The sequence below is a fragment of the Cynocephalus volans genome, chromosome 7 (genome assembly GCF_027409185.1).
Source record: "Cynocephalus volans isolate mCynVol1 chromosome 7, mCynVol1.pri, whole genome shotgun sequence".
Classification (NCBI taxonomy): Eukaryota; Metazoa; Chordata; class Mammalia; order Dermoptera; family Cynocephalidae; genus Cynocephalus; species Cynocephalus volans.
This window is the reverse complement of record NC_084466.1, coordinates 144,194,558-144,208,146: the sequence shown is the minus strand read 5'-3', so window position 1 is coordinate 144,208,146 and position 13,589 is coordinate 144,194,558. Positions and strand designations below refer to the sequence as shown.

Here is a 13,589-nt window from a genome sequence, read left to right as displayed (position 1 = left end):
GAAATATTTAGAAATCATAGTATGGAGAATAAGGGTGTGCACTGAGTTGGTCATTGTTCTAGGCCTCTTCAGTAGACAAACTTTTTTTTTTTAAAATAAGAAAAAGCACTATGAGTTCTTTCTGATACTTCTAAATTCAAATACAGGATTGCAGAGTTTCTACTTAATTTTTTTGATTTTATATTTATATTTCTTTTCTCTCATAGTGAAAAACTTGGTTCCCAAAGACATAGTTATGTGCTTTATACTCATCATAAATTCAGAAATAAATTCCAGAAATAATAATACCAGTGTTATTACTGACAATACGAAAACAGCTTAAGGTTTCTTCGATTTTTTCCTCTTTGGAATAATGTATCTCTCATTTCTGTTTGGTGGATGTATTGTTTTTATGTGAAATCATTTCTTCACTGTCGCACTTTAACTGCAAAATGTACTTTAATGCAGTACCTTCGCTTAAGGAAGGAGGTGCCATTCCTGTTGAAAAGGAAAGAGAAACAGGGTTACACAGCGTTTTCTTGTTGTTTTGCCAGCAGTTGGTATCAAAGAAGCTTAACAGAATAGTAACAAGTTAAACTTTTGCTGGAAGACTCGTCTGAATTAACGATTTTCACTTATGAGTTGTGCATAAGCATAAGAAGTCCGAAACCAAATAACATTGTTTGACTGGACGGAAGAGGTTTGCAAAACCTCCTCAGACTGCCACTGTTCACCTTCTCCAGACGCGGCTGCGCGACTGTACTCAGTACACTGTTGCCATGCTGTGTGCTGGGATACCCAGCTGCGGGAGCGCCCCAAGGCGCTCACAGTCCAGTCCGGACACGAACGCACCAACAATTTATTATTAAACAATGGCAATAGATGCCACGTTGAAGACACGACCGTGATGTTAGGGAAGCGCCCAGAGGTCTCTCTCAGGGATCAATTGTCAGACGGGCAGGTATGCGGCTCCTGCTGACTCCGCCCACATCAGGTGCCTGTGCGCATCAAAGCTGGGAAGCCACCCTGCAGAATTCTCTTTTATTGCTTTATGTCCCTGACTCATACGAAGACGGGCCAAAGGGTGAGGAGGGATAATATCCAATGAGTGCTTCCTACGGAAGAAACCCGCTTGGGTCGGGGAGGGACGTGAGAGGAGGGACAGGACTAAGGGCAGGAGACCTGGCACGCCAGGTCCCCCGGGGCGTGGGTGACCCGCAAGGTTAAGTGCTGGGTGGGGCCTCCAGGGGCCGCGGGGCAGGGGGCGGTGCTGAGCCTGCCCCGCCCACTGCGGGAGGGTTACTCTGGCCCTCAAGGTGCGTTGCGTCACTCCGCCCGCGCCGCGCTGATTGGCTCCTTCTGGGAGCCCCGCCCCCTCAGCTGTAGCCTGGCCGGCTTCAGCGTCGCCGCCATCTTTGTTGATGTGTCAGCTCCGCGGGGGTTGGGGAAGCCGCGGCGGGGAGCAAGCTGTCGGCTCCGTGCCTCACCCCTCTCTCCCTCCCACTCTTGGTCTGTCACAGGACCCCGCTATGAGGAAGTTGGCCCCTGAGCTGGAGCTGCAGCTGCCTCGTTAGGGTGCGGTCCGAGGCGTGGAGAACTGGGGTGAGTGAGTGAGGGGCGTCCTGGGCGGACCGGGGAGTCGCGGTGGCGGTGCGACGGCGCGGCCGATCCCCGGCGCGGTCCGGCAGGTCCCAGGGCAGGGGCGAGCGGCTCCCAGAAGGAGCCGGTGGGGGGCGGCAGGAGGCGAGCGCTGGGGACAGAGTTCGGCACCTCCAGCTCTCCCTGCCCGCCTCCCTCGGGTCCCGGGCCGCCGGCCGAGGGGGTCGTGGGGACCGTGGGCGTCGCGCCTCGAGAGCTGTGCCTCGAGAGCCACCGAATTGGGGCTGATTGCCTGGGCTGCAAGTGCCAGTTGCAGCTCAGCCCCACTTGGTTGAGATTTTTCATGGACTCAATCGCCTATTTCGGTTTTCGTCTCCAAGTTGACCGTGTGTGTGTTATGTTTACTGTTGTGGCGACTTGCTCCTCCCCTCCAAACACTTCCGTCACTGTGATTTTAAGTTATTTAGCAACGATTCTTTGGGACTGTGGTTTAAGAGATATTATTCTTTGTTTTTATGTTGCCTTTCTTCCAAGGACATCAAGGCATTTCATAAACCTGGGTCGGTAAGGAAGGGATTTCAAATGTATGTCTCCATCAAACTTGTAAAATGGTAAAATCCCCTTCCACATGTCCCCAAGAAGCAATCCTGGGAAATGGTGCGGTTGTAATTATTACTCACTCAGCTGTTAACAATCTAACAACCTCGGCTAATATTCACATCTTGATTTTGTTTAGAGGAAAGAGGCCTGGATTTAGAGTCAGAACATCTGGGTTAGAATCCTTTCACCGAATAGTCTTGTCACTTGTGGGAATCAGAAGAAAGAGTATAGTAAAAATATGCAGTACAGTCCCAGGTAGTTGGCAGTTGTCTCCATATGTGTGTCTTGATCCTTTCATGCCCAGCTTTTTTATTTCTTCCAAAACGATAGGCGGGGGTGTTTTCTTAAAAAAAAAAAAAAATGCAGTACATTAGTGAAACGTTTCAAGAGTCGTTAAAAAAAATTAAACTACTGTTGAGTGTTTAGGTATGCTAGTTGTGGGTGTGGCCTTCCCAGCTACTAACTACACCTTCATGTTTGCAGAGTTTTGATCTTGCGGGAAAGATTAAGATTCAAGAGTCATTGATAGTGAAACTGAAATATCTGTGTATAAAGTACACCATTCCCTGTCCAGCTACTTTTTAATCTTTTCTTTATCCACCATTACACAAAACAGTGATGATCAGCCCAATTCTTTTTCTTTTTTCTTTCTGTTTGGTCTTTTCATGTTATTTTAAATTCAGGGAGGATATTGTGTAGTTTACAAATCTTGCAGTGTTAGGAATTAAAACTTTTTTTTTTGTTACAGTGTAATAGGCAAGCATAATGATTGAGGAATCTCCCTGAGGAAGCACGAATTGTGTTTATACTGGGTTTTTTGTTTTGTTTTGTTTTTAAGGCCTCATCTCATTCAGAATAACTGCACATAAACTTCAAAGTTTCTTTAAACGGTGGAGATTCCATAGTGTCATTGACATTTCTGAGTCTTATATTTATTGCTAGCGTGTGATGAGTAGTAACCTTTTATTTCCTTCACTCATAAACTAAAGCATTGTCCTTTGATGCTATATGACAGCATAGCTGATGATGATTGCTTAGTATATTAAGTTTAAAATCATCTATTTACAGCTTTATGCTGACATCGTGTAGTGAAGGTAAAAACAGTGCAGTATACTTTTTAGAGAAAAGGTGATAGGTTGGAGCATGAAGTAGCTTTATTTAGAGATTTTTTAAAAAATCATCTTTTCCTTTGAAGAATGACTAGTAATCTGTGCTAGTTTCCCAAATTCATTTAACAATTTCATGTTAAAATAAGAATCCTTATCTGAAGTTTTGTGTTTTTTCTTTTAATGAAAACTTAGGTTTTTGTTTTATCGCTTATCTCTACCTTTAAATAACTAGAGCCAGTTCTTGAATTTCTCATGAACATATCACTGGGCTTACAATGTTGTATTCATTTTAGGAGCAGCAGTGGACTCAGATCATTTAAATCTACAATGATCCTCTGATCTTATACTCAGTACTGTTTCACACTTCCCCTTTGAACTTTCTCAGCTACTGAGAGTTTTAAAATTTATTTGGGTTAAGAAGTAAACAAAAGGAAAAATATTAGGCTGAAGAGGCCGAAAACACTAAGTGGAAATCAACCTTGTCATAACATTGACTGGATTGTGAGTGTATTTCTTACTAATATCTGTCTGCCATTAAGACACTTGAACTGAGTCTACAGTAGGATTGATTATATAATAATTGCTGATGAATAATTTAAATTTTTTTTATAAACTACATTATACCAAGTTAACCAAATCCAGGCCAAAAGTGGCTTCAGAATTTGAATATTAACTAGAAGTCTTTAATATAAGGCAGACATACAACCTATCGTCAAAAAAGTTTTTTTGAATTATTAGCCTTCCTTTTAGAAAAGGGAACCATAGAACTTTTTTTTTTTTTTTTTAGTTTTCTGTTGCTTTGTGTTGCTTCGCCCCTCACAGATTTGTCACCCCTCTTTCCCTGGGTGACGGAGACACAAAGGATTACTCAAAGCCCATCTCTTCCAAGCAGTGAGAAGACCCGAAGTGGTTAACTTCCCTGGGAATGCTCAAGCGAGAGCCAACCCTTATGTTTGGGAAATTAATGCCGAATTGGGATTCTCTTCCTGCATTTATTTTTCAGACCAGGAAGTTACAGGAAGACATAGGTGGGGTTATAGTTTAACAGTACAGGCTGGTAACTTTCAGTGAAACAAGCCAAATGACATTCCAGTAGACAATTAAATGGTCTTATCAACACAAGCTTGATCTTAGCAAACATTCCTTCTTATAGCAATTTCTCAGTATCTTTACATAACAATCAGTAACTAGTCTGTCTTTGAGCCAGCAACCTGCTGTGCCACAATTCTTATCTTGCAACAGAGACATATAGCCTGAGGGAAATTTCCAGTCTTCCACAAGGTTAATATTTGAAACTGCAAGGCTTTGGAAAACCAGGCCCTGTGAAGTACATAGGCTTTACACAGTTTTCAGATTTGGAAGAAAAATTAGCTGAAAATAGTTTTCATGTTTTCCTAGACTCATTAAAGTGCACATTGTGAGATCAATGCAAGTAGCTTCAAATTAAGATTTCTGTATTAATAACTTTCTGCTTTAATATTTTGAAGAATGATTAGAGGTATATAAAACTGCATGGATCTAAGATAACAAACTGATAATATGACATTTGTGATAGAACTTGATAATGTGGTATATGATGTGGCCACTGACCCTCTTTTTTCTGGAATATTGATGGACCATTGTTTTCTCCTGTTATCCTGCCACAGGATTTGGTACTATTTGGGGGAGTTCCTGCTGCATGTATTGCCCTGAGTCTCTTTTTTCCGTGTGTGTGTGTGTGTGTGTGTGTGTGTGTGTGTGTGTGTGTGTGTGTGTGTGTGTGTGTGTTATAAAGCACATACCATAAAATTCACTCTGCACACGCGTGTGTGTGTTATAAAGCACATACCATAAAATTCACCCTGCGCAGAGGAAGTGACCTTGGCCTCATATAATCACTTCTCAAACTGGTGAACTAAAAGCAACTTAGTTATGCTAGTGCCGTTTCACTTAAAGGATACTCAATATATTAAAGTTAAATTTAGCCAAAAGCTTAATCAGATATGACTACTTTAAAAATTATTTCTCCCCTTTTGTTGAACTAATCTAGAGTTCTTTGAAATGGCTCAGTTTTTATTTTTTAAAAGTTGAATTTGATGGGCATAAATTCACTTTATGTGAAACTTCAGTGTTAGATATTTTCATCGTGTGACACATGGTTTTCAATATTTCTTATATAGATTGTTTCCCATTCTATTATTTTATTCTATTTTTAAAAAGCTTTATCCAGAAGAATGTTTGTCTTTGTCTTATAAAGTTAATATCTGCCTATGTGGATGCTTTTTTTATTTGACTTTAATTGCCATATCAGAATCTTGTTAGAACTGGTCAGATAAGTTATTCTTTTGTTTATGTTCATTTTAAAGTGTATTTGAGGAATATGTGAAAAACCTTTTGACATACTTATTTTTCGGTATAGAGGACAGTAAGCTATTATTTTGAAGAACAGGAGTGGTCTCATAGGCTCAACTTACTTAGATTAATGGATATGATTTGGGAAGAATATAGCTGGTATTATTTGAGACTCAAATAGTACAGTTTATAATTTTAAAATTTGTAGTTTGTTGTAGATACATTTATGCTGAGGTAAGTTGGGTTTTTCTATTGGACTTAATACACTTATGCATTTTTTATATAGCTTCAGATAGAACACTAGCAGACCTTAAAATGTTGTAACGTTACATACTATATAATTTATAGTGCTTTAGTTTACTGGCAGCAAAACACAAAGACTAAAAGATTTAACATAGAGCCTTTATATATTGGTCCACTGTACCAGGATGTAGCCCTCATGAGGGATGTCTATTTTATTCACTGCCATGTTCCCAGTACCTGGAACAGTGCCTGCATGCATAGATGCTTAATACATATTTGGTGAATTAATTAAAATCTCGTTTGGAAATGTATTTCTGACTTGGTACCTTTGTATGAAGCTTGTTTGTTTGATATCCTGTTACCAAATATCTGTGGATTGGATTGGATTTGTTTGTATTTACAGTTTATTGAATAAGCCTAAGGTTTTTGTTTATGGTGCTAATTAGTGAAAAACAGGAACTACAACCAAAAACCCATTAAAAACAGTGTTTTCATTTATATGGCTCTTGTATGGAAATAATTTTGTAGAAATGTGCGTTCTCTCACTAAGAAATAAAATCTAAGATGCGTAATGTTTGGCTTTAAGGCAATAAAAAATGTTTCTTGACCAGTTGCCTACAGCTGATGAGCTCCAGTAAGAGCGAAACCAGTTCTCACCCACTGAAACAACTTTGAAGTGTGAATTGGTCCTGTAGTACTGTGTCAGAAACAGAAACAACTCTGGAAAAAGTGCTTGAATGAAGAGGAATTTGTTGACTGTTTGTTTTAAATACAGTTGTTTTCCCTAATTAGTAAGAGTTGCTAGAAAGTCAAAATAACCTGTTTTTTTCTTATCTCAAAAAAAGCAACATATATTGTAATCTATAATTGTAATTATATGTACATATTTATGAGCGTGAATTTGATTTATATAAGCACTTCTCAAATTAAAACAATCTTGTAAACAAATGTCTAGTTTTACATCCTCCCCCTTTAGTCTACTACTAGGCTATTCTATCCTCAGTAGCCTTGATGACAACTCACTCCCCCCAGCCATCCCCCCGCCAAAAAAAGAAAAAAGAAAGATTGTGGACAGCAATCCAGTGGGCCAACTGGAGGCCTATAGGAGGACAGCTAACTGTTTTTCCCACTAGTTAATCGGGGACATAATTAAACTCATTGGTTTTTTTTATTCCATCTGCTATCACTCTTGTGTAGTTATTTAATCTTTGGTGATGGCATTGTTACAAATATACACATAGATCTTTGTTGACTCCTTTTCCTTGGCCTCCCATCAGTATTTATTTGAGTATCAGATGCCAGTTTGCATGATGACTTTTTCAAAGATTATGGGCATGTTACGGAGAGAAGTTATAAAAATACTTGTCTTTTGAAGTTAATCTAAGTTTTCATTTCCAGGAGGATAATATATAAAACAGATCATAAGCTTAGGTAATTATATAAATAGGGTTTTTTACGTAGATCCAGCAGAATGTGAGACAAATTTTTGTTCTATGCTGTCTTACACATTACAAGTCTTCTGCAACCTGTTTCCCACCCACTAAAGGCTGTTTGATGCAAACTGTAAACACAATGGGTCCCACCCTCATTGAGAACCACTGAACAGCATTTACAAAAATGAGTGTAAGTGTAGTACAGAGTATATTGGTTAGATTTATTTATTTAGTTATTATTACTTTTTTGTGTGTGTGGCGGCTGGCTGTTGTAGGATTTGAAACCCTTCACCTTCGTGTTATATTATTCCTATTATTTTGCTTGAGACTTAAGTAATTTGATTCAGTTCAGAGTGAGGTACCTTCTTGTAAGTACAAAGATCATTTTAAGGCCGAAGACTGCCTGATCAAAAATGTCATGAAAAGCTCTGACTATGTGCTTGATGAATATAAATGCAGCATGTTTTAATTTACATGAAAGAATATTTTTGTACATGCAATGAGGGAAAATTTGGAGGAAATATGGCATTAGAATTGGCCCTATCAACATAATTAGGCTTTATATAGACCAAAGGGAAGAACATTCTAGATGGGGACAAAGCCATAGGAATGTTAATTTGCACATTGTTTGGGAGAAACCTGAGTAGACTGGTTAGGCTAGTAAAAGTATAGTGAAGCACTAGGATTTTAGGAATGTGCTGAGAAGTTAAGATCGGAAAAGTAGTACAACTGGTTTACTGAGGAATCTCAGTTCTGGGGTATAACATGAAGTGGCTTCACTTTTTCCTAAATGGGTCTCCAAGCATACTGTGTAAAACACCCCTATCCCTCTACTTCCTTGTGAAGTGCAGTCCCTTAAGAATGGCCTGGTCTGATGTTATCACTCTTCTGCCACTTCGGGTTACTAGAGAAAACTTATTCCATAAATTAAGATAGGTCTCAGTTATTTAAAAACAAAAACAAGCAATGAAAAAATGAAATCACAAACTCATTCTTCTTCTTGAGGAAAAGTTGAAGCTGTGAGTTCCCACCCAGTTGCTTGGCTTGAAGAAGAGGTTTAATCTGACTCTAAGACATGCTCCCTCTCCTTTATGTTTCTTTTCAGCCAGTGGAGGCAGAGTGCTCATTACCTGAACCTCTAAAGAGGTAAGAAGTAGCCCTGGCCTCATTCTGGTTCATCTGGCTGCATTTGGTGGTGGTCTCTGTTTAGGTGGTGTGTGTGTGAATGTTGTAGGGGCAGTGTTATAGCTCCATGGCCACTTTTGCCACCGAAGACCCACTTCATACACTTCATAAGGCAACTCCTGTTCATCTTTGGTAGAGCCAGTGTAGTACCTACTTCACACCTTCTCTGGATTGGGTGACCTGTCACTTGCTTGGTTCTGTCCTACCCCTGGCTGTTGCAAGTAACCTGATCTTCCATTAACCTCCTTGTTCTTTCACTTGGTTGCAGAAAGGAGAGCAGGAGGGAAGAATGGTGTGAGGTTGAGAAACCAAGAGTTCAGATGTTCCAGGTGGGAAGTGATCAGAAGCCTGGGTTGGGTTGTGGTTAGGAGACAGTGACCGTAAAATTACAGGACACGTGAAATAGTTAAAGAAATATGAGGGAAAAGGAATGGAAGGAGTCAGATGACTAAGAAAGATGATACCATTGACAAAATAGAAAAAGATTAGCTGAGAGTACTCAATTATAGGAGCTATAATTATGATTTTAGATTTGGTCATTTTGAGTTTGAGTTTATGGTGCAATTTCCAGTGGAAATGCCTATGTTGAGGTGGAGATTTTAATATACAGATGATAGACACAGAATAAGAAAGAGGAGATAGATAATTTGGTATCTGTAACTCAAGGGTACATGTAGGCATCAAGTATGAGTTGTTGGTTGCATCAAGTTATCTAAGTGGGTGAATTCTAGGAGGGAAAAAGACTTGACTGAACCCTGGGGATATGAAAGCTGGATGAGAGGACAATAAACCAGTATTTGCTTAGTGTTTTTCTGTTGACAAATCATGGCACATGGACAAGAGCCATAAAGTTTTCAGTAAAGTTTCTTCTCATTTGCTCTATACTGGGGAGTCACAACACCTTTAGAGCCTTACTGTTTAAATAGATTATTTATCTGTTACCCGTTACATTTTGGTCAGCACTAGGTTTGAGTTTTGTTGGCATAGCATTAACTAGTTATGATGTTTGAAACTACTTTCTTCATTTGTTTTTATATTGATTTCTAGATTGATAAGATTTTAAATTCAACAGCAACACATTCACAAGTTATATCTTAAAGTGAGTTACTTTGGGTAACATAGTAATGTAGGTGGCCAGTGCCCCTGTTTGAGAGTTCTTTTACTTTGTGCTAGATTTTGGAAAACAGCATACTTATGAGGCCTTTTATTTATTTATTGTATTTATTTGTGTTGTTTAAATTGAGCTCTTAATACTAGTGTGGACATTGGCTTGCTTATAAAATATATACAGCAAGGTAATGATAGTTTCTGTTTGGTTGTTTGGAATATGTAATACAGGTAGATAGTTTAGGGTATTAAGGCCAATAGTTCTATTAGTTGATGCCCCAAAGGGCAGTCTAAACTAACAGGCAGGGTGTCTAACAAAAAAACTAGTCTTTTTTTTTTTTCTTATAATCTTTTCCCCCATTTTCTGTGTTCCTAGAATAATGTTCCTTAAAGACTAGTTTTATCATATCATTTCTGTTTACAGGCTTTAATTGAATGAATATTTGAGAACCTACTATGTGCTAGAAACTCCACAGCGTAATCAAGTATACAAGTCTATTAAAATTTATTATGATTTATCCTTCTAAACAAAATTCACTCCTGCTTAGCATTCTGAGGATTCTATATGACCAGTCTTCTCTTACCTGTTTTCAGCAACCTCTGACCACCACCTGCATCACAGCCTGATGTAAACATGCATCTTTCTGTTCATTAAAATTTTAGTCTTATGCTTTGTTTTCTAATAGTATACCTCTCATCTGGATTGATTTCTTGTTTATGTCAAAACTGCGATCTGCCCACTTTTTAATCTAACCTTATATACCTTTAGTAACTCATCTACCTTGTATATGCTTTATTGATACCTGACAAAAGAAATTGACAATTCCTTTCCATCAAGATTGATGAAATATTTTATATTTATCTGTCTCAGGACAATTTTTGAAGATGACTAATTTGCATGAAATGACTAGAATAGTAACCTTTATAAACAATATAAAAATGTGTTCTAACCTTGTCAAGTTAGTTTTTGAATGTTGCTTTTTATACCGAGGAGTGCATATGGGCTACGTTTGATTTGCACTGAACATTGTTTATTTCTGATGGGAATGTTTGAAGATCACCATGGCACTTCCTGGATCCCCGTCTGGGTCTGGGATCTAATTCCAGTCAGGAATCTTTTATGCCTTTCCTTTCCGCTTAGATCTAGTTCTCTGGGCTATAGATGTCTTGTTATTGTTTTTAGTTTAACTTCTCCGTAAATTTTTATTATCATTAATGTGCATCGTTTTGTTATCTTGGTTTGTGATTTTTCTTCTGTGAAGTCTTGTTTCATTGCTGTCTTATTTCTCCAATATTTTCTTGTAGATTGTTGAGTCTTTTTCCCCTCATAGAGCTGAAGGAATTCTAGACATTCCTTGGTACTAATCTTCTAGTTATAGTTTATTCCTTGCCTAACATCTTATGTGGATGATTGGGGAATGCCAAACTGTAAGTGAAATTAATTAGTGAAGTTGTGTGACTGAAGTGAAGGAGGAAAGACAGTGAGACTTTGCAGTGGCCCTGCTGGGTATAGCCAACTTGGGTTGGCTATTGTGCTCTTTTTTTCTTAAGGAAAGGTTTTTAACGGAATTATTGGTGGTAAAATTTGTGGTCTTAGTCATTCCACATCATGAAGTGTGTACAAATATGTATGGGGTCTTGATTTAAAACAATTTTTTAATTTTGATGTTTTGATTTCTTAGATGTAAAACGAAGATCGGGAGCAAATTTGAAGAAATGCAAAGTGAGTTGGTGCCATTCAGCATGTCCGAGACAGAGCACATAGCCTCCATTTCCTCTGATAAAAATATTGGGAAAGCAACTGAATTAAAGGAAGACTCATGCAACTCATTTTCTGGTGATGAAAGCAGCAGATTAGAAGATGAGTCCAAATTATTGTCATTAAACTTTGAAAATACTTTATGTCAGCCTAATGAGCACAATAACCAGATTGAAACACAGGAAAATTATATTCCAGATCTTGGAGGAGGTGAGGATTCTTGTGCTAACACAGACATATGCCCAGAAAATTCTGAACAAATAGCTAATATTCCTAGTGGAGATTTTGCAAAGCACATTTCAAAAACAAATGAAACAGAACAGATAGTAATACAAATATTGGCGGAATTGAAGTCGTCTACATTTACAGAAGCAGCTAATCAAAAGACTTATTCAGAAAGTCCCTATGATACAGACTGCACCAAGAAACTTATTTCAAAAATAAAAAATGTTTCAGCATCAGAGGATTTGTTGGAAGAAATAGAATCTGAGCTTTTATCTACGGAGTTTGCAGAACACCGAGTATCAAATGGAATGAATAAGGGAGAACATGCATTAGTTCTGTTTGAAAAGTGTGTGCAAGATAAGTATTTGCAGCAGGAACGTACCATAAAAAAGTAAGTTTTTTATTTCTTGAGGTTATTTTTTTCATAAGAATTAGAGATTGAATTCTTTGAAGTAAAGTATCATCTTGTCCACTTTTAATGCCACAATAGAGAAATGCACACTATAGATGCTAATAAATGTGTATTTACTAAATAACTGAGCAAATGTCAAGTTTTTTTAGTTACTTGATACCTAATTCTAAGGGAGTAAGTTATATTAAACAGTGTAAGTTCATTAAAGAACTAGAAATTTTTATAAACAACTCAAATTTTTCAATTTTAAAAGAATGTAGAAGTACAAGCCTATTTCAAAACATTCGTGGAAAAATGAAGTTAAAAGATAATACAAATCTCTCCATGAACTTTTGAAGACTCTTCGTATAACATTGTCAAAAGTAAGGGAAATTCAAAAGGAAATGGGAAGTCATAAAATTCAAGAATTTTTTCTTAAAATCCCCATTGTAGATTGATTGGTTTAAAAAATTCATATTTAGAGGACAGAAGAATTGGCTGATAATCAGTAAATAATGCAGTTATTTTATATTTCTCCTGGATTTGTGGAGTTAATTCTGTTTTAATGATAGTGTAATTTTATTCAACATTTTCCCTAGTAGTTTTATATCATCCTGCATTTTTATTCTAGATTTATATAGCTAAGTGATGCATTGGTTTAGGTACTCTCTTGTAACCTTTAAGAAAGGAAAATAAAACATACTAGTCTTCACTAAAATGTAGACTGATTCTCTTTTTAAAAAATGATACTTAAAAAATATTGTTAAATTAGGGGTGCGTGCGTGCGTGCGTGCGTGCGTGTGTGTGTGTGTGTGTGTGTGTGTGTGTGTGTGTGGAGGGAGGGAGGAAGTTTAATGTCAGAGAAGAATGACAGAAGGAAATATACCATAATCCAAGTTGCTGAATATGAAATTGGCTTTTAATGATCTTCTTGCTTCTAGTGTTTACTCTTCCAGATTATCCTACACAGTGTATCAGTCTTCCCCAAACCAGCTCACCCTTCATTGGTTTATCCAGTGAACTTTAATCTCTTAGTATTTAGAGCCCTTTTTTTGGTCTATTTTTAATTGTGATAAAATATACATAACATAAAATTTACCATCTTAACCATTTTTAAGTGTTAAGCTCATTAGCGTCAAGTATATTAACAATGTTGTACACCCAATCTGCAGAACTTTTTCACCTTGCAGATCTGAAACTCTGTACCTGTTGAACAAATCCCTTTCCCCACCTGCCCCCAGCCCCTGGCAACCACCATTCTACTTTCTGTTTTTGTGAGTTTGACTACACTTAATATTTCATGTAAGTGAAATCATGCAGTACTTGTCTTTTTATGACTGGCTTATTCCACTTGGCATAATGACTTCAAGGTTTATCCATGTTGTAGCATGTGTTAGAATTTCCTTCCCTTTTAAGGCTGAGTAATATTCAATTGTATGTATATGAGTATACCATATTTTGTTTATTCATTCATCTATAAATGGACATTTAGGTGTCTTCTCCCTTTTGGCTATCATGAATAATGCTGCTATGGAAATGAGTGTACAATTATCTCTTTGAGACTCCAAGGCTCTTTTTAATACTGTCCTCAAATTAATACCTGCTACTCCTACTCATATCTTTACTGG

At 37.7% G+C, this 13,589-nt stretch overlaps 1 protein-coding gene across 1 annotated transcript in view; it reads left to right on the top strand.

Annotated features, from left to right (window-relative positions):
- The first annotated feature begins 1,424 nt into the window (after positions 1–1,424).
- The window catches only part of CCDC186 (coiled-coil domain containing 186), a 43,273-nt gene continuing 31,108 nt past the window's right edge, over positions 1,425–13,589 (top strand). Inside the window, exons 1-2 of the mRNA XM_063102462.1 lie at positions 1,425–1,581; positions 11,269–11,961. Of these exons, the coding sequence (XP_062958532.1) occupies positions 11,303–11,961 (659 nt within the window). The 5' untranslated portion in view covers positions 1,425–1,581; positions 11,269–11,302. The remainder of the gene's footprint in view (positions 1,582–11,268; positions 11,962–13,589) is intronic.